Source organism: Fringilla coelebs (assembly GCF_963513975.1).
Source record: "Fringilla coelebs genome assembly, chromosome: 4".
Classification (NCBI taxonomy): domain Eukaryota; kingdom Metazoa; phylum Chordata; class Aves; order Passeriformes; family Fringillidae; genus Fringilla; species Fringilla coelebs.
In genome coordinates this window covers 46,684,244-46,703,827 of record NC_140032.1, presented here as the reverse complement: position 1 = coordinate 46,703,827, position 19,584 = coordinate 46,684,244, and the positions used below count along the sequence as shown (strand labels likewise).

Genomic DNA, 19,584 nt, shown 5'->3' with positions numbered 1-19,584 from the left:
CTGTAAAATTTAGGTGATTGCAAAATATAGGTGGGACCTCTGGGTTATTAAAATGCAAATTGAGAGTGAAAGGGGGGTGTCACTGCAGGAGTGGTGGCACTGGTATGGAGGCAAGGCTAAGGTGCGGAAGGGGCTACAGAGAAAAAAGCAGCAAGCTGTGGTGCTGTGGGTTGGTGTTGTGATGCTGGTCACATTTGCCTGAACTCCCTGTGATAGACTCAAACAGTAAAGAAAATCCAAACACACTGCTGGAACAATGTACCTTGGTTTTGTACCTTTAGACCTGTAACATGTTGTGAAGGCTTGAGCCATTTTATAGCTACAGCAACTCCCTTCCCTTTTCTGTCTACCATGCTTTCACTGAAGTATCGCTTTGTTTTGGGCTGAATTGCTCTGGAACACCAGAAAATGTGAGTCCTGCCTTGTGGGAACTCTCTGTCCTATGTAAATTTAACGTATGTGCAAAACTGATGCAGAGCTAAAAGATCCCTTGACAGCTTTTCTTGATGTTTCTATTCAGGTAGCCTGTAACAGTGTGATTATAAGTTGCGCAGGACAAGCCATCCAAGTTAGATGGCTCACAGACCTAACAAGGCTGTTTCTCTGCAGGTATTCCCCTAGTCACCTGTGCCCACAGGATATGCCATGTTGAGCTGAGGGTGGGAAGCATCAGTGGGTCCCCAGCTGGTAATGCAAGGACTGTCTGTCTGCCTGCCATCTCTCAAGACTGAGTGGAAGTTTGTTTGCAGGTTCAGGAGCTCCAAGGGTTGAGATTCTTCTCTTCCTTCTGTCAGTTTAGTATTTTGATGACCATGGTCAGGTGGATTTGGATAAGTGGTGGGGTATGTGATGAATGTCTCCCAATGTGCAGTTGTTCAGCACGCTGATAAAGTGCGTAAGAGACTTCCTTTAAAGAAAAAAAGTAATCTTTAGGGTACTAAAGCCCTTGGGGAGATCCATTAATGTCTATGTATGTGTTCCTGGTTGGTAAGAATAGTGCTGTGCTACTTTTGGAAAACAAAACTGGATGCCACATTTCCAAGAGTTACAGATTCCAGATAGTGAGGATGTAATGCAAATGTTAATGTTCTGAAAATAATGAGCATGGTTAAGCAGCAAAACAGAAATAGATCAAGTTGAATAAAGCCAATTTTTTTTTTCTTTTTTTTTTTTTCTTACCGGAAGAGAATTCTGAAGTGAACTGGGGAGTTCACTGACCAAAATCCACCTGGATTTCAGGCTTTTCTAATTTCAGCTAAGGGCAGGAAGGCTATATATATATAAATATATATGTTTATTTATATAGAGATAGATGTAGATCTCTCTATATATATAGGTATGAAATAGCTGTTGAAGTGCCTCTGATATCATTTTCCCATAGCTCAGGGTTTGGATTGGCTTATCTTGGCTCTAGGCAGAACAGGAGTATGAGTCTCTGCAATGTGGCCTGTCATTTACCTTCAGCAGTTAACATGAAGCTCTGGATAATAATTATAAAGAATAATAAAGAATAAGTATTCTTTGATTTGTTGCTTTAATCTTCTAGAGATAACATTGAGCTTTAGACTTTGCCTGCCTTGCCTTGGAAAAATAATTGAGTCATTAAGCTCTTTGAAGAGAGTAAATGGTTTACTTCTGATTCTTTTCATGTACAGGTGATTGCACTGCTTTTACTTGTATGACATTAATTATGAAACAAAAGTGAGGTGATTTTTTTTTAAATTATGGTGCTAAAGACATTTTACTGACTAGCTTGGAAATTGCCTGTGGCTGGCAGCTTGGTATTTCAAAACAGAAAGAAATTCAGCTGTTCAGTTTGACAAAAGCTGAGCTCTGACTGCTGCACAATTTTGTAAGGAAATGGGTAATCACACATAATGTAACAGAGGTATGAGATGGCAGGTTAGCTAGACTGTAAGAAAGAAGTGTTTGTTTTCTTTGTGATTGTAAGGGATTCTTGAGCAGTCATTGTGTTTGCATGGTGTGAAACCTTTTGCTGTTTTGTCTGTTGCATTTCATATTTAATTTATATCCTTGAAGCCAGTTGTCCTTGTAAAATTGACTTGAAAGCTGTCTTCCTCCTTTTTGTGAAGGAGTATCTCTGACGCTGTGAAAGGTGCAATAATCCATTTCAAATTCTAAAGTTTGACAAACTGGAGGTGGGAGCAAGTAAGGCCTAACTGGACTCCCAGCATACCAATTACTAACACCTCCTAAAATGTACATCTTGAATTTGTAAACAGGATGGCACAAAATAAACTGGATGTAGTGATGCCACATGTTTGGTGTGGCTGTGTAAGAGCTCTTACCTGCCAGTGTTTATGGTTTAGTATCCTCAGTGTCTAGAGCAAAATACAATTACCGGTAAGATACACAGATTACCCAAACAATATGTTTTACCAGTTGCTTTGCTGATTAATGGAGAGATCAGTGGTAGGAAACTCTGTGTCCTTGCTGAAATTGATTCCTTTGCATCCCATGTAATATGTAAAGGCAAGCAGAAGTTGGGTGAAGTGTCATTATTTCCATCTTTGAGGTGCAGTAACATGTCCAAGGTTTTCCAGTAAGCTACCAAACCTAGTAGTGCTGTTTCAATAGAGATAAAAAAAAAGTAAAAGAAAATTATAGGATGTAAAAAATAAGTTCCACCATCTGGAAACAGGAGAATGTAAATGATATGTCCCATAATGAGGTTGTTGTGAAAGAGGCATGACGATAGTGATGGCTGTATTTGAACCCCATTGTAAGGTTATATTCAAAAGATTTTGGGGGGATGTTTTGAGTATGGGGAGGGTACTGTGAGTTAGGAGTATTAGTCTCCCAATGTAACATTAGTGAGTCTGGAATTCTGAATGCTGAAAAACTGGAAAGTTTTGAGCTTTCTTTAAAAATACTACAAGGATTGTTTCCAGAGCAAAAAAAAAGATATTTTACAATAAAACCCTGAAGATTGTCAGTCTAAGTAGTTTCTTGTAGTCTGCAGGTACCTACAAACAGGAGACATTTCTGAGGCTAGAGAGTTGTTAATCTAAGCAGGTTAAACTCTACAGACCAGCTGGCTCAATTCATAGAAGAAAAATATAGCACCAGGCCTTTTTTGATTATGCTAGTTCATTATTGTCATCTCTGATTTAGGGGGAATCCACAACATCCCTCTATTAAAATCTTTTAAGTCAAGGTAAAAATGCTTTCTGGGGAACAAAATGGAATTCCAGCTTAGGCTGAGCTTTGTGAAGAAATCGCCATGCTGTACATGTGCAGCACATCAAATAGGATCAACCTCTCTGGTCCATTCTGGCCTCAATATCTTGGGGTGAGTTTGCTGATCTGTGCTGCTGTTTTGATTGCTGAGCTATATTTAATAACTGACCAGGACAGCAAAATGTCCCCAAACCAAACAAAAAGGTTCTTCCTCTTCAGATAGTACATTTTTGTGGAAATAAGTGTACCTGCCTTTCTGTGCTTGCTTTGGTTGCTTGTGAGAACCCTAAACTGAAATAGTGTAAATGCAGTTTATTTAAATAAAGTTTTTTCCTAGGTAGTCTTGGCTGCAGTTGTGTACTGGAAATTTAGAAATGGTATTAATGTATTGTGACACTTCACAATTCTTTTTCTAATAAAAATGGAGGAAGATAAAAACTGACAAGAGCCAGAGTTCTTTGCTGTTTTGGTGTGTTGTTTAGCTGATGAATTCAGATATTTGATTACATTCAGTTTTTATTACTGCAAAGACATTGGTTGGGGTTTTTTGGGGCACTGCTGGAACAAATTCATTTGTGTGCCAGTTGGCTGTTGAGGTTTCAGCCTTAACTAAAAGAGTAAGTTTTATTAATGGCATTTTAAATGTGGGGCAAAAAAAGAGAAATAATGAATTCAGATATTGCTAGTGGTGTTGTGTCACTTTACAGGTAGACCTTTCATTGTTTTGCATCCTTCAGTTCCCCTCATTAGCTGTGCATAAAGTACTCTGTGTTTACCTCCCACTGATATGAAAACACGATGCACCAATGTACACTTCCAGTCGAATCTATTTATCCCATGAGTGCTTCGTGCCCCAAGGAAACAGAGGTGTTGTAGCTGATGAATGTTGTACAAATTCCTGTGAGGGTCCATATGGAAATCTCTAGTTCTCTGTCCTACAACCTGCTCTGTGCTAGGCCAAAACCCATGAGACAGACCTTGTTAAATCTCATCCTCACAGAATCGTTCAGGTTGAAAAGATCATCGTGTCCAACCATTCAGTGATGTGTGTTACAGATTATGGGAAGTTATGGCTGGCTATGTGGTCTGCTGGAAGTCTTACAGCTGTATTTCAGTGTGAAGCTGAAGTTTAGAAGCTGAAACCCCCAACATTTTATGATGTGCACGCAGATTTGGAGTGCTCAGTTGGAAGACGTGAGACTGAGGTTGAAGTGTGTGGTAACTTTAGGGTGCTTGATGCCAGGCTTAAACACCTCAAGTGTGAAACACCTTGAGGGTACTGCTCTACCTTAAAACTTGGATGTGAATGCCTTTGCCAAGTCTAGACAGTGAGACAAAACCAGAATTACCACTTGGTCTGACTTCCAGCTCGCCTGCTTGCATTGGCAGCAGGAAGAAAATTGCTGCCCTGTAAAATGGCAGAGAATACATTAGCATGCTTCTTTCACTTTTATGGATGTTAAAATTGGTACCTTTGCTGAGGTATGAAAGATACACTCCTATAATAGACTCCTGGAACAATCTGTGCTATCCTTGTCCAAGGGCAGATTAGACTGGGAAAAGCTTGCAAAAGGATCCTGGGGAGAAAAAGCCTGAAAAGTGCAGGAAAGATGAAAAATGTATTAGGCAGTTTATTAAGCCATTTTCCTACACAAGAGTGTTTTCTCAGTGTAGGTTGCATATCTTTCCATGCTTCTGACAACGCCTTTGTTATAACTTGATTATTACAAGAAGGGCGTGTCTTTGAATATGGTGCCCACAGTGCACTTACCCTGCCAGCACTCGGGCTTTGTGGGAGACCAGGGACTCCACACAGCAATATCTGCAGTGCTCCAGTGCCCATTGTGCAGGCCACCCTGCTGCTGACCTTTGTGAGAGTGGTTTTTTTATTTGGCTGGGGGTACTTTTGTCCACATGCACAGAAAAACATGTTAAAACTATTTTGCATACAAATTAATTGTTGTTAGAAGATACTGGGTGAACACACCAAGGGGGAATAGCTCAGCCTTGCTCCTGAAGGACGTTGCTACTTCCTCTTGCTTTAGTGGTGCAGGGTGACAAGTGTGCTGTCAGGACTGAGCAGATATTAAATGTCACTTTTGAGTAACCTCTCTAATCATATTTAATTTAAAATTAACATCCCTAATGTGCTAAAGTATTGTGTGTCCCAGTAGAGGCAATGCATGCTGTTGGATCTTTGAGAGCTTGTTAACTGTTTCTGACTGAGTGGCTGGTAAGCTGCATAATTAAATGATCTTAAATCTTACTGGAAACTGACTTTGGTAGATAGACATGGGGTGTGATTGTGTTTCTCCTTCCTCTAGGAAACCACACTACCAAAAAAAAATCTCAAAACCAAGCCAGGTCATTCATAACTCTGCTAATACTCCTACCTTCAGGTGGGACATTAATTATAGGGGGTTTTTCCTGTTCTTCCTTTGGCAGAGTTCCTAAGGCTTTGAGTTGCCCCTGATGAACTGAGAAACTTCACCTGGAAAATACTTGGTCACTTGGAAATTCAGGTGTGCCAGTTAATGAGATAGATAACACAGAGCTGCCTTGCTGATGGGTTTAAAAAGCTGTTAGTGCTGTGAAGATACTTCAGATTTTTTCAGAACCAGGAGTTCTTGCAGCTTCTGATACAAACCTGTACTCTACATCTTCCTTCAGATCAAAACTGATACAAGGAAGAAACTGGACCCATAATTTTTAAGGACTAAGTGTAATTTTGAATTTTATTTTATATACTTTTTAGCTTTCCACTAAGTGTTTGGTTGATGTATCAAAAATACATGTTGTCCCTCTGCGTTAGTGTTCTAGGGATGAATGTCTCTGCTATTTCAAGAGAAATTTGATGCAACATGTTAGAACACCTGTTGGCTTCCCCAACCTTTTTTTTTTCTTTCATAAACTGGATATATATAATGCTTTACAAAATAAGATGAACTTGATATTCTTTGGTGCTTAATTTCAAAATACAGTGGCAGAATATTTTCCTGTTAGGAAATCTCTTTGCAAATACACATTTGTGTAACAGAGGGAAGGAATAACTTTAATTTTCCAGTGATCCTGTGTTAAAATTCCAAGATTAAGAACTGAGCAGCTTTCAGGTCCTTGGAATGCAAGTATGTAGTATTGCTTGCTCTGAGTAGTAAAGCATTAATGATGTGTATGTCAAAACACCCAATTCTAAGTTATTTGAAATTGGACTTTGCATAGAATTCCTGTGTGAGTTTGGGTGCATGTTGGGAGGGAGGTGAAGATAAACAGGGTGACCATTGATAATTCATTTTCTGGGACAGTGTTGTGGCTTGTTCTGGCGTACAGGCTATATTTCAACCTGATGTAGAGGATTCTGTGGGATTTATTCATTTTTTATTAGAGTTTTCCTCTAGTAGTAATTTCCCTGAATAAGATGCTTCCACTCAATTAGGAGCAAGACTAGGGACAAAACTCTGCTTTAACTTTATTAACTAACAGCCTGAGAGGATTTATTGGAGGTACCTCAGAGGAAACTTGCCACCATGACTTCTGTCAGTGCTACAGGCCAGAGATTCTGCTCTCTGCAGGAGTGTGATTCATAGATGACACCTGCATTGAAATGTATCCCAGAGATGGAGCTGGGTAAGGGGTTCTGCCTTACAATCACTGTTACAGCAATCTGCTTATGTTGGAAGACAAGATGACTGCATCCAATGCATATATTGGCATTAGTGTAAGCTTGAGGAGAAAAAGGGCAATAGCTTCGGGCCACTGCCTGCTTGCTGTGTGTGGCATTGAATTCTTGTTTGCTGTAGTGATAAAATCCTAAAAACACATGGTAAACCTTGCATTCAGAAGATCCAGATTCTTGCCCTGTCTGTTGCATCAGTCTTTCAGATACATGTCCTGAATGCATTAATAGAGGAAGAGGAAATAGAACAGCTCTTAATTGGCTGGAGTTCAAAGGCTCTGGGGTGAAAAGGGAACAGCTACCATGCAGTTCTGCTCACTTCCCCCCTGGGAGGCACAGCGGGCACATCGGAACACAGGTTCTGCTCCATCCGGGGCACACAGAGCCTTTCATCTTCCTCTACTCCTTGTGATTGTTTTTCTTGTGACAGTAAGCTTTAGAAAAAAAAACACTAGAAACCTTTACTGGAGGACTTCATTTTTTGTTTGCTTTGCCTGCTCTGTAGGAAGGGATAAATGTGCAAGCATGTTGTACAGAGTAAAACTGAAGGTCAGAACAATAGCTCAGCAGTGGTTGTTGATTTCAAAGTTTCATTGCTGTCTGTATGCTTTGTGCTTTTACTCCTGCAGGAAGAAGGTAAAAATCTGTTTATGAGGATTTGGTGTTGCAAAGGAGTTCACCCATTCACTCGTTCAGCTAAATTATGTTTTTAAAACATTGATGCCAACAGCTGAAACATGGAAGTGAGTAGTATCACCAAAGCCACAGCCATTTGACAGCTTTAGATTAAAAAAGCTTCTTGAATGGCAGTGGGAGAACACAGAGTTCCAAAAGAAAATTTTAAAATAAAGCAAAAATGTTTCCTTTTTGACATCTGACAACATTTTGGCGTGTCTTTTTGGGAATGGCAATGTTGAGACCTCTGTCCACAAGTATTTGGGAGTGATGGGTTCTTAGATACAAGTCATGAAGTGCCAGGAACATACATGCTCATTGGGACCTTAATTGAACTATTGGGCTACCGATGCCTCTGCACTCTTGGCAGCAGGTTTGTGTTTCATGCCAGGGTGGTTGGATTTTCTAGGCACCTCTGCTGTGGCAACTTTTCTGTCAGGAATGCTCTTGAAGCTACTTCTCCCAGCAGAGCTCTCTTTCAAGAAAACAAATAGATGTTTTTAAGCTTGCCTGCTAGATGAGTTTCGTAGTTTTAAAACTGTTAATGTAGTTAATCTCTGATAAGGACTTAGAATGAAGTTGTTTTCTTCTGTGAAGTGTTGGTCTTGTTAAAACCCATTTTGTTGTTACAGCTCTGCAAAGTGTGCATGAAGGCTGGAAGCTCTTGAAACTGATGAGTTCGTAGTTAGCGCTTTGATCTTCTTTCTTAGAAATGTTTACTTCCTTTGATTTTGTCTGATTTTTTTAAGTTGTTACCTTTCTGCTGTCAGGCTCTATTAAATGGCAGCTCTGAGGTTTCTGACACCACCTGTTGAAGTTTTTATGAAGTTGAGATGTTAAGTTTGCAGTTGGTTGCTCACTGTGAATGTTTTCAGAGTGTCTGCCCTAGAAATTTAAAAAAAAACATTATTCATTAGAAAGGGAAAGTAATATGGTTCTCTGTTAACTTCAGTTCTTGTGCCTTTGTTTTCTTGGGTTATTTTCTAACAAGGGTAAAAAGTATGTTCTGTACTCCCTGTAAGTAATTTGAGCATCCACAGGAGTGCAGCAGCATATAAAGCTGGAATGTAAACTAAGTTCCATTTTGGAATTGCTTCATAGCTATCTGTTATAAAGGATACAGATCACTATATCTACATCCTAATGCCAGCTACTAAGAGAGCAGGACATTTGGTTTGATCTAGTCTGTCAGTTGTTTTGTTGTTCTACTCCTATTTTTTCTTTTTTTCTTTCCTTTTTTTTTTTTTTTTTTTTTTTTTTTTAAGATAAGCCATCAGCAGAAATATGTGTTTTCCCTTTGGAAAGGTACCTGTTTACAGCTGCCTGCAAAAAGCATGAATTCTTAAGTGTTTGGACAAGTCTTACTGCAGACCTTTAAAGAAAAAAAAAATTATGGTTTCTAAAACCATCAATATATGATGTGCTGTTTTAGAATAATGATAAAGACAATGCATTTCTGGAATTGTTGTGACAGGAGAAAAAGGAAAAACCTCTCTAATAGTGCAATAACAGATAGTCCCAGTATAATTTAGAGCAAATCTAGGTGTGACTGAGCCAGACATGGACTGTTACTGTTCTCTGTTTTCTTAGATTTGATCCCTAACATTTTCCTCCCTCTCCAAATAAAAATTAACAGTCTGCATTGCCAAAAAAAGTCCTGCTTTGGGGTGATGGTGTTTGGGCAGGAGAAATTGCTAGCTGTGGGAAATGCTCTTCAAGAGAGCAAAGTTTCTCTGCTATTTTTTAGAATAGTGCAGTTAAGTTTTCAGGGAGTGGAAGAAAAGAGGTGATACAATTGATCAGGGGAGATGGTTGCTTTGATTCTGCAGAGTGTTCTGGTTTCTCATGGCTTGTGTTCAGACCCTGGGGAGGCCTTAGGGGTGGGGAACATTCCCAGCAGGAGAGAGAGCAACCCTTTGCTGGAGAGGTGGCTGGGTGAGGAATGGAAGGGATGCAGTGAACAGCCAGTTTTCCTTGCCTGGGGCATTTCAGCAGCTGCTCACCTGGTTGCCTTTCCAAGATCTGTTTAGTGGAGCGATTCTGAAGTGTGTTACCTGCTAGAAAGCTTGCTGAAAATCTTGGTGAAAGCTGTCACTGGTGGTAATTCTCACTGACTTTCACTCACATCTATTAGATGCTAATTCTAAGCCTTGAGTCAGTCAAACTTTCCAAGCAGTCTCTTCTTTATTAGCCAAGCTGTGAATGCCTTAAGGCTTTTGAAATCTGCAGTTGAGTAAAGAAAAGCCTGGGGAGAGAATGCCCCTGAAAGAGAAGTACATCCTTGTAGGTATATGAAAACCCAATTCTAGTGAATTGTGGGGAGGAGGAACAGGGTTATTTATGTTGTAAATAGAAATGTCCATTATAAATGAAAATGTTGACAAGCAGTTCTATTTTCTGAGTTACGTCATCGTATTTCCTATGTACTACAACCTGCTCAATGCTTTCAATCTGAAAAGTTCTGTGGGAGAAAAGGAAGACTTGGCTGTAACTTTGATAAACATGTAAGTGTATTCATCTGACTTTGCATCCTTGTGTCTCTTGTTATCTCATTTCAGCTGAAATTTAAACAAGGTTTTGCTTGTCTGGCAATTTGAACAAATAATGTTATTCCTAGAGAAGAGTTTGAGCATATTTTTTTTTTCCTTTTAAGAAACATGAAAGCAACTGTGTACATTAAGATACAGTCTTTCTAAGACTTTTGTAACAAAATGTGCAGCAAGCCCATTTTCTTACGTAATAAAATATAAATGTATTTTTGAAAACAAAGTAATTCTTGTTATTCTTAAAGTTTTCCAACATTTCCCGGGTCAGCATGCCTTCACAAAAGGCACAGCACAAGAGCAAAGATCTGTTCTGTGGGACAAATTAAAAATCCTGTCTGGGCTGACACATTAATCTTTTGACCTAGACTGTTTTGGGGAACAGATGGTACAGCTCTTGGATGTAGGCTTGCTTTTGATAAAGCACAAATACATTTTTGTGCTATAATCCCTCCCTCTCAAATTCTTAGCCCTGTCTGATTTGTAAACTACCTTTTAGGTGTTGCATCCTATCTTTCCCTCTGAAAATAAAGCAGATTGGGAAGAACAGCAGCTTTCAGACAAGCAGACTTCATTGAAACTGGATGAAGATGCAATATTTCCAATAATGTAAAACTTTAGACTCGGAAGAGATTTAACATTTGCTTTTCTTTGTAGGAAGAGAAGAAAAAGCTTTGATAAAATAGTAAGACACAATGATATTGTTCCTAAAAATGCACTTGGCCTGCACAGCTGTCTTGGTTTTAGGTCTGTTTTTACACTGGTTTGGAAATCAACTTGTTTTGTAAAGGGGGAATGTCTGTACCTTCAGAGTAGTCCCCAGAAGACACTACAGGCAGATGCTGTCAGCTGATGTTCGTCCTTTTCATCTCAGCACTTCTGGTGTTGCTTCTTTGCAGTGAGGAGTCACTGCAGTGAGGAGTTACTGAAATCATACTTTTGGTTTAAGAAGGGCAAGGCTTAATTTCAGCCTGGTTTAAATGTCAGTTTTCTCTGCATCTGTTTTTGTGACTTGTAAAACGGATGTGGATGCAAATCCTGGTGCTTCCCTAGAGCTCTGCGTCCGCAGGTGCCTGGTGTAGAGTCAGATGACCTCAGTGAGATACATCTCAAGAAGAGAGACCTCTCCCTGTGTTGCACAATGGATTCTCTCCCCAGTGTGCATGCATCCAGTGGAGTGGGGTGTGCATGAGGGCAGGGAGAGTTTGGGCAGGGAGTGGGTGAGAGAGCACAGAGGAGTAGTGAGGGAGCAGAATGCAGCTGGAGGATGCACACCTGCCCAGTGGGAGAGTAGCTGCGCGGTCTCCCAGGAAAAACCCCTCTGCAGTGGTGGGTTTGGCCTGCTGGACCTTCATAAAAGAGGTTCTTGGTGGCCAGTTGCCTCAATGTACTTCTTATCAGAGCTGTCATTTTGGTCATTGGTAATGATTGGCTGATTAAAACTGGTGGCAGCTGTTCTTGGAATCTGAGCAGAAGCAGGAAATGAAAGATCAGCAGGGATGATAAAGGCACAAAAAATAACAGGCACATGAAACCAAAATTTTGATGGCTTTGCCTCTTTTATTGGGTTTTAACAGTGCTGTAAGGCAAGTGAGTTTTGAGGAAAAGCCTGTGTTGCTCTTACTTCTTCAGCAGCACTGGAATGTACAAACTCGTGATGAAACTACTGCTTTGCTGGAAGAGACCTGCTGGCTACTTCTTTTAAAGTTGATTTGTACTGAGGAAGGGTTAAAAATATTGTGGATTTCGAATTAGCTGCATTGAAAGGATTGAAATATAAATGTTGTAGTTTCTACAGTGCCTTGCGGCTACAGTGCCTTGCGGAACAGCTGGGAAAAGGCTGGGAAAAGATATTCACTGCATGGCCCATTTGACACAGGAAAACTGTCTCAGGAAAATAAAAAAAAATCTGTCCTTTTTGTTTAGGGTTTTTTTGTTTGTTTTGTGTGGGTTTTTTTTTGTTTTGTTTTGTTTTTGGTTTTTTTTGTTGTTGTTGTTTGTTTGTTTTTTTTTTTTGTCCTAGGAAAGAGAAATTTGTCTTGAACACTCCCAGGTGTCAGAAGTATCTTCCCTGGCTGAAACTGGTGTATTGGTATAGGGGTGTTATGACAGAATGAGTGATGTGTCTGTTGCAAAGATTTTGACGGATTTTGTTTGTTTAATTTAAGCTGGGCTTCCAGACATCTGAGCGATGGCTTAATCTGAGTAATATGCTCCGAAGCTGCTGTTTTCATTGAGGCTATTGTTTTGTGATCATCTAAATCAGTTCTGGGACCAGCAAAGAAACAATGGCAACCCTTTAAGTGTAAGAAGAGACAAATGAAAAGTTAATAAGAGAGAAATCATCTGTATCTCAAATAGGCACTTGTTAGATGATTGTAGGCAGTTGTTAGGGCTCCATATGTCTTATTTTCCTGATCATGTAGGACTGCTTACAAAATCAGCACAGAAGTTTAATAGCAGATATCTCCAAAATGGCCTCAGTGACTCATTTTAAAAAGGGAAATACCTTATGTGTGCTTCTTGTAAACTTGATCGGAACAATGATTCATCTTTGGTTAGCTTGGTTGTGCATGATCTGCAAGCTCAGTAGACTGTGGCAGCACTTGCTTTTTTTCCTCCTTTCCCTCAGTTTTAAACCATTCTGAAATGTCTGTAGGTTATTCTGAAACTACAGATTGTTAGTCCATAATTAATTAATCTTGTTTGGTTCCCCTCAAAGAATCAGACAGGAGCCGACATCATTCATCTGCAGGGAACTTCTAAGTGTGTTTGTCAGAAAACCATGAAATCCCTATGGAAAATATACATAGCTATTTATAGCACATGCCTTCACTGAATGGTGGCTAACACGTGCCCTCATGTTTCTCCTGCCCTTGCAAGCAGGCAGCATCCAGGGAGGTGACTTGTCCTGCACTCTTCTTCACAAACTGGGTGAGATCAGCACGTGAGGAGAACTATGGATACTGGGGATGTTGGCTTGTCTGGTGACACTCAGGGGGAAAAAAGGCCCTAAAATTCGTTCTTAGGCATTGCAACTACTAGTTTCCCCCATGAATTGTCACTTCCTGCTCCTTTCATGCAGTCCTCTTCAGCAGCTGTGTAAGGGAGCTGTGCCAGGTGTTGGACAAGGACTCCAGGAGATAACTGAGCTCTCCTCTTCTGCCTGCAGCACTGCATCACTATGGAAAAGCACACTGCAAGATATGTTTTAGTTAGAATGTGTTTTGCTGCAGTGTAATTAAGGGCAAAATGCTCGTGCTCTGTGGAGTAGGGCATTTTATTATTGTGCTTTTCCATATCAGATTCTTATTATTGCTTCAGAGAGAAGGAAATGAGAGTGTGGGAGACCATTGACATAACAGTCTGCATTATTTTTTGTGAAGACTACCTACCTATGAGTTTGACTTGAGGCAGTCTCAAAAGGGTCTCACACTGAAGGAATATAGTATTTCTCTTTGTAGTATTACATGTCCCTTCATGAAGAGGGCAGACAGAGTTGAGCTGACTTCTTTGGTTGCTTTCTCTAATAAAAGCAAATTATTGCAGACTCAAATGCTGAAGGTGCATTACATTTTTTATTGCTGTTGAAATAAAAACCAAAAACTACCATATATTCCAGAGACATATAAGCAAAGACAAAAATTTTAAAAATATGATTTCTGGCTAGCTGCATTTTGATTCAGATTTGTTACAATATTTTGGTATGGTAAGTCAAAATCAAGTAAGCAATAATTCAGAAAGTGTTCTCAGAAAGTCCTAATAACATCTTTTTGTAGATGTTTCTTGTGTGATGACTTTCTTGTGTGAAAAATATTTTATTCCTATGCTCTCTCTCTCTTCCCACCCACATTACAACATTCTACAGAACAGAAGTTATGGTTCCTGGTGAGGTGCATGCATACTATTTGTATGTGCTGAGGAACATCAGATCTTTCATGTTGCCTCAGATACTGGTAATGATATCAATTTCTTAGACATAACTGTTCACAAGTGAATTTGAGCTTAAGTTTGCAAGAACAATCACTCAACATCATAAGAAGTAGATTATTTGGAACTGTTAGCTCCAGAAACTGCAGTGTAGGTAGGTTCAGTCATTTGCCACTCTCAAAAGTGAAAAATACACTATTTCTATTCCAGTCTCTCCCACTCGTCATGTCTGGCTGCCTGCTTTTCCAGCTCAGTTATGATGCTGCATTAGTCCCTAAAACTGCTGTAAACCACCAGAAAAATATTGAAATTTCCACTCTTGATTTTAACAGTGGCAACTTCTTTGCTGTTAGAGACCAGAGGAAGTATGTCTTTAAATATATATTTTCTGTTTTATACCAACTGGTATTTTAACAGACTATGTTGGATTATTTTTATCCCAATTAACACTCTGTGCCTTAAATCCTTAGGAGATTTCACTCCCAGGAGGGTCCATGCCTTGAACTGAATCAAGAGATGAGGCCAACTGCTGCTCCCATGTATTTTGCATTATATATCTATTTTGAAGGTATAGCTGAGGGAGAAGGAGTGTTTCACAGCTAAATGCTGTTCATCAGCCTTTGACTCCTGAACATAATTGTGGTTGTGTCAGAGGTGTTTTAGAGCCAGATGTCCTGCCACATGTGTGTGCAAATTGCAGAAAGCTGTAGAATAGCTTGCTTAGCCTTTGTGAGGTTAGAGGGATTAGCCCAGAGGCACTCACTGGCATGTGGAAGAGTTGTTAGCAGTATGCTGTGCTCCTTACAGTATCGGAAAGCTTGTGATGCAGTTAGTTCAGGACACACATTTCCTGTTTCAGCTCTCACTGATGTTGTTGTGAGGGCAGTCCCTTTGCTTTGGTCCTGTAGTTCAAGTCTTCCTTGTAGCTGTGATGCTTGCTGAGTAACATTTCTTTTCCAGGGGTAGGATAGGGGTCATTCCAAGCATCTCAAAAGGAGTAAGATGATTTGGCTGAAGGGCACAAGCTAATGGTTTAATCACTTCACTCAAAGTGGAGATTTAAGTCTGGAAACAGAGGGAGAAAGTTAACCCAGCCCCTCATGCTTTCCAATTCATCAACCTAGAACTAATATGGAAAGAGTTAATTGTTTGGAAATTAGTTCAACTCCATGGCTCTATGGCTTTTGCTTTTCTTATTTGTTGCAGGTGATTTTAAGGGCTACTCTGCATTTAGACACAATCTAAAAAAACCCCAAAACAGCTCCAGTATATAGAGATTCTTTCAGTGGATCATGAAGAGTAATGTCAAAATCTAAAGAATAATAGAATGAACTACTATAAAGATCTTATTTCAATAAATGTGATTTAATAAGTATTTTAAATTGATATTTGAATATATTTAATTTGCATTAATTGTTGAATGCATTGTTTCTTTTATAAATGAAGTATATAATTCATTCCTTTTGTTGGGAATTGGGGTAACCTTCAAATACAGGCAGGGTGCAGTTCATTGCCTGGGGCATTTTGATACTGATTGCAAAGTTACACATTAAGTGTCTGTAATAAAATTAGTTCCTTATTATCCCTTTATATCCCCATGAAGAATCGAGTTGCTGTTCAAAGCTGTTGAGTTTTCCTGCCCGCTGTTCCAAAGCAGATCCTGTTTTGATGGCTGTCTCCCTGCTCCAGGCTGTGTGTTCCTAAATGTTTTGTGGGTGCAGGTGCCGCCTGCAAACGGGATGAGAACTGGTGAGCTGGGCTGTGTCCTGCCTTGCTCCAGTGAAGGTCTCTTGCCCTGCTCAAGAAACAGATGCATCCTTAGCTCTGGGTGGCTGTCAGCGTTCCTGTGCTCCTGCTGTCTACCTTTCTTTGGGCAATACTTTTGTGTTTAAGATATTCTGCTGTTTGGTCTAGGTTTCTGACTGTCTTTCATCCCTGAAGATTACAACACACAAATTTCTTAGTGTTGAAAACACCCAGAATTACTTACTTTCTTTAATTCCCAATAAGTGCTTGTTCCAGATAAAAAGTTAGGGCAGTGTCAGCATCTTTGAAACACACAGATTCATTTATGGAAGACTTTTTTATTTAACCTAATAGCATATTCCTATCCAGACAGCCAAGGCTGTATTTCTTTAAAAACAAATAAATCATGTGAATGTGGTGAGCAGTGTTTGGCATATTGAATAGCCAGGGCCTTGTGCATTTACAGTTTTGTTTTCCTGCCTTGTCAAAGAATATTATCTTGCAGACTCTGAAATGTTTGGCCTTCAGAAAGATGAGCTATAAAACTCACCGGGGGAAAATCGATCCTTATCATCTCCCTCCACATTGTTTTCCACCTTCCCCAGCTATCATATTTCAAATCCCAGGCCTTGGTCCAGCCCATGTGTGGTTTTTGTAACTGGCTTGGTTAGAGATGTGATTTCGCTTCTTTTACCTGTTACTCTTAGTTTATAGCAATAACACCTGCTCTGTGGAATTGCTGTAATAAAATTGTCCCTCTCCTTGTGCAGGGGGATTAGCTGTGGCTGCAAAGGACATTGCCCCTTCCACCTTCCACAGCCTGCGTGGACAGCTTTAAGTACTGGGTCTAATCAGAGCAGTTTGTCTTCTGTGTTTAGATATGACTGTGTTGAAGTGTACTGATGTGTTTTGCGGAGAAAAAAAACAAAACTCTACAACTTTGTGAAAGTTGTAAAGCTGGTATGTTTTTAACATGCGCTGGAAGCATGTGGGAATCGTTCTCCTAAAATGACATGTGTACCTCTACAAACTTCAGGTCTCTTTTTATGGCCTTCTCAAATACATGTGCATATAATTTCACAATAGGTTCATACATATTTATTCTACTGATTTCATGTGACGCTTGCTACTAATTCTTCAGAAGGAACTCTTGGGTCAGGTTGCCTTGCTCTGTCTGCTCCCCTCCTCCTCCCTTATCTCTTGTCTTTTGGCTGAAGCAGTCTCTAAGCACAGGCCCTTCAAGAGAACAGGCAGTCAGACTAAACAGCAAGCTAAAGACTTAATTCAAAGATGTACATTTCACCTAAATCACAATGGATTTCTACCTTGGAAAATTTTTACTTTGTCTCAGATGGTTCTCCCCAGTGGCTCTGGAAGGGGCAAGCTTTGGCATGTAGCCCTGCAGGTTCAAAATCCCAGTGTCATTGCTGGCCCAGGGCAGGGAGGATGCTCACTGCAGCTGGCTGTTCCTCCTTCAGTGTCATACCAGAGCACAGTCTGGTATTTGCAGCAGCATCTCTCAGCATGCAGTTCAAACAGCTATTCGTATTTAGAACATAAAAGATCTTCAGGCTGTATTGTTGTTATTGTCCTTGAGCAGCACAAGTCTCCACAGCCAGCTTTTGGTATAGAGTATATAACTATGAAGCAACAGGTAGTGACCTCAGGCCCTTATTTTTTTATTTGTGTTTGTTGTTCATGACTCAGCAGCAAGTTTTCACTGAAGCCATGCCCTCTGTTGGAAGTTACACTGTGGAATTCTGCCTTCAGGCACCATGAGGTAGAGGTTTTTCAAGTGGCTGTTTTGTGGGGAGTGGAGAGGTTTTATTGCAAAAGTTTGATGAAGCACTTCAGAAACGCTGCAAATTTTTTCCTTTCTTTTCTTCCCCTCCTCTTTTTTCGTTAATTAAACCACAACAGACAAAAAGTTTTTCTATGGGCAATACCATAATACCTTTAGCAAAAATCATGCTTTCTAGAAGGATGGTTTCACCTTCTGTATAGAATTGCCAAGTAAGGGGTTTTTCTTCAGGCAGATACCTGTGATGCCAGATCACACGGAAGGAGATCACCGTGAACAGGCTGGGTGCTGCCTTTAACCAGATGCACTTTGCATCCTGACTATTTTAAGGCAAGTTTCCTTGTGTCCGTGCTGCAGGTGGGGCTCTGGAGGCACACCGGAGCCTGGAGGGGCCGGGAAGGAGCACCTTACAGCACGCTGGTGCCATCTGATGGTAAGCGTTCACAGGAACTTTTCCCCCTTCCCGTCGGTGTCAACAAGCTTTTTATTTATTTTATGAGAGTCTTGTGAGGTCACATTAGTTTCATGGTTTTATATGTATCTTCCAGAAACAGAAATACTATATTAATTTTTTCAAATCTAGAAATGTTTTATTTAATTTTTCATGTTTATCCTGTGTTTTAAAAGCATCTTTACATTAAGCTACAATCTACAATGCAACTTTTTAACTTAGTTTTCTTTCTTTACCCCCCAGAAGTAACTATTAATTACAGACATGGTCTTCCTGTGATAACTCTTATGCTGCCCACAAGAAGTGAACGCTGTCAGTTCACTGTCAAGCCAGTAGTGACCACTGTAGGAGCATTCCTGCAGGATGTGCGAAGAGAAGATAAAGGAATTGAGAGAGCTGAAGTCTTTGCAACAGGTATCTTGTATTTCTGTTATTCCTTGAGCTAAATGCATTCTGTTTCAAATGAACTGTACTTCTCTTCTGGAGCATAAGTTCAGTCCTCCATCAGGTTTAGCACTGTTGGTGATTGAAAATACAGAATTGAATCTATTACTGGAACTCTTCTCTTATCCCAGTAGTGTCCTCTGTTACCTTTTCACATTAGTTTCTCATTCAAATGCTGTCTTTAAATAAGTGTCTCCTGATTTCCTTGATGTCTCTTTCTTTCCTTGTACTCCATGGTCATTCTTAAAAGACAGCCTGTCTGGCTATTGAATGTGATGCCTGCCAGTTCTTCAGTGTTACCAAGAGCTCAAAGAATTCATTTGCCTTACTACAACACAAACTTGGGTATGAAAAACTCAAGAGCTAAGCAACCAGATAATGTGTGCAATAGTAAAGGACAGTTTTTTAAGACATTGAGGAGATTTCATTTATCAGCTGGAGTACAATATTTCAGGGCCCTTGGGTTGAAAGGAAACTGATTGCCAGGATCAAAGGATAACTGGTATTTTAGCATTGGTGTGGCCTTTCCTCCTTGTAATATCCTGTTTATCCCATTGTCCCAAGTCTTTAGATAATTTTCTCAAGCTTTGCTCACTGTTCTCTTCTATTTTGTCTCTTTGGTTTGCCCATTGATAAAACTAATATTGAATTAACCCTGTTCTCCATTTTACCTCCAAGAAAACTTGGTCTGTATTTTGGCAGTGCTCTTGCAATCCCTTCCCTGGTACTAGAGAAGGATTCAATCTTAAAACTAGAATTGGGATGTAGGGTTTTTTTGTCTGAATCTGGTAGAATAGGTACTTGAATTTGGCTAATCAAAAGCATCTATTCCTCCCCCTCCCCACTCACACCCCTAAAAAAAAAGAGAAATAAGGATACCTACATATCTACAGAAAGATTTATTTAACAGCAGGTAATACATAAACAGAAGAAAAGACGGTGTCAATGAAAGCTGGTCCAGTTTCATAGCTGGGTGGATTCATAACATTCTTTTTTTACTGGTTGATTCTTACAGAGGGGCTTTTAAAGAAACTGAAAATAGAACTGATGTTCCCAGAAGGTCAGGAAGCCACTGACCTAAGAGAAGCTGCTTTAGTTTCCTTTGTGGGCACTTTTAGTA

At 39.9% G+C, this 19,584-nt stretch overlaps 1 protein-coding gene across 1 annotated transcript in view; it reads left to right on the top strand.

The window, feature by feature from the left end:
- Positions 1 to 19,584, top strand: part of MCUB (mitochondrial calcium uniporter dominant negative subunit beta) — a 46,501-nt gene that overhangs the window by 20,815 nt on the left and 6,102 nt on the right. The window contains exons 2-3 of the mRNA XM_084203816.1: positions 17,927 to 18,002; positions 18,264 to 18,434. Coding sequence (XP_084059942.1) covers positions 17,927 to 18,002; positions 18,264 to 18,434 — 247 coding nt within the window. The remainder of the gene's footprint in view (positions 1 to 17,926; positions 18,003 to 18,263; positions 18,435 to 19,584) is intronic.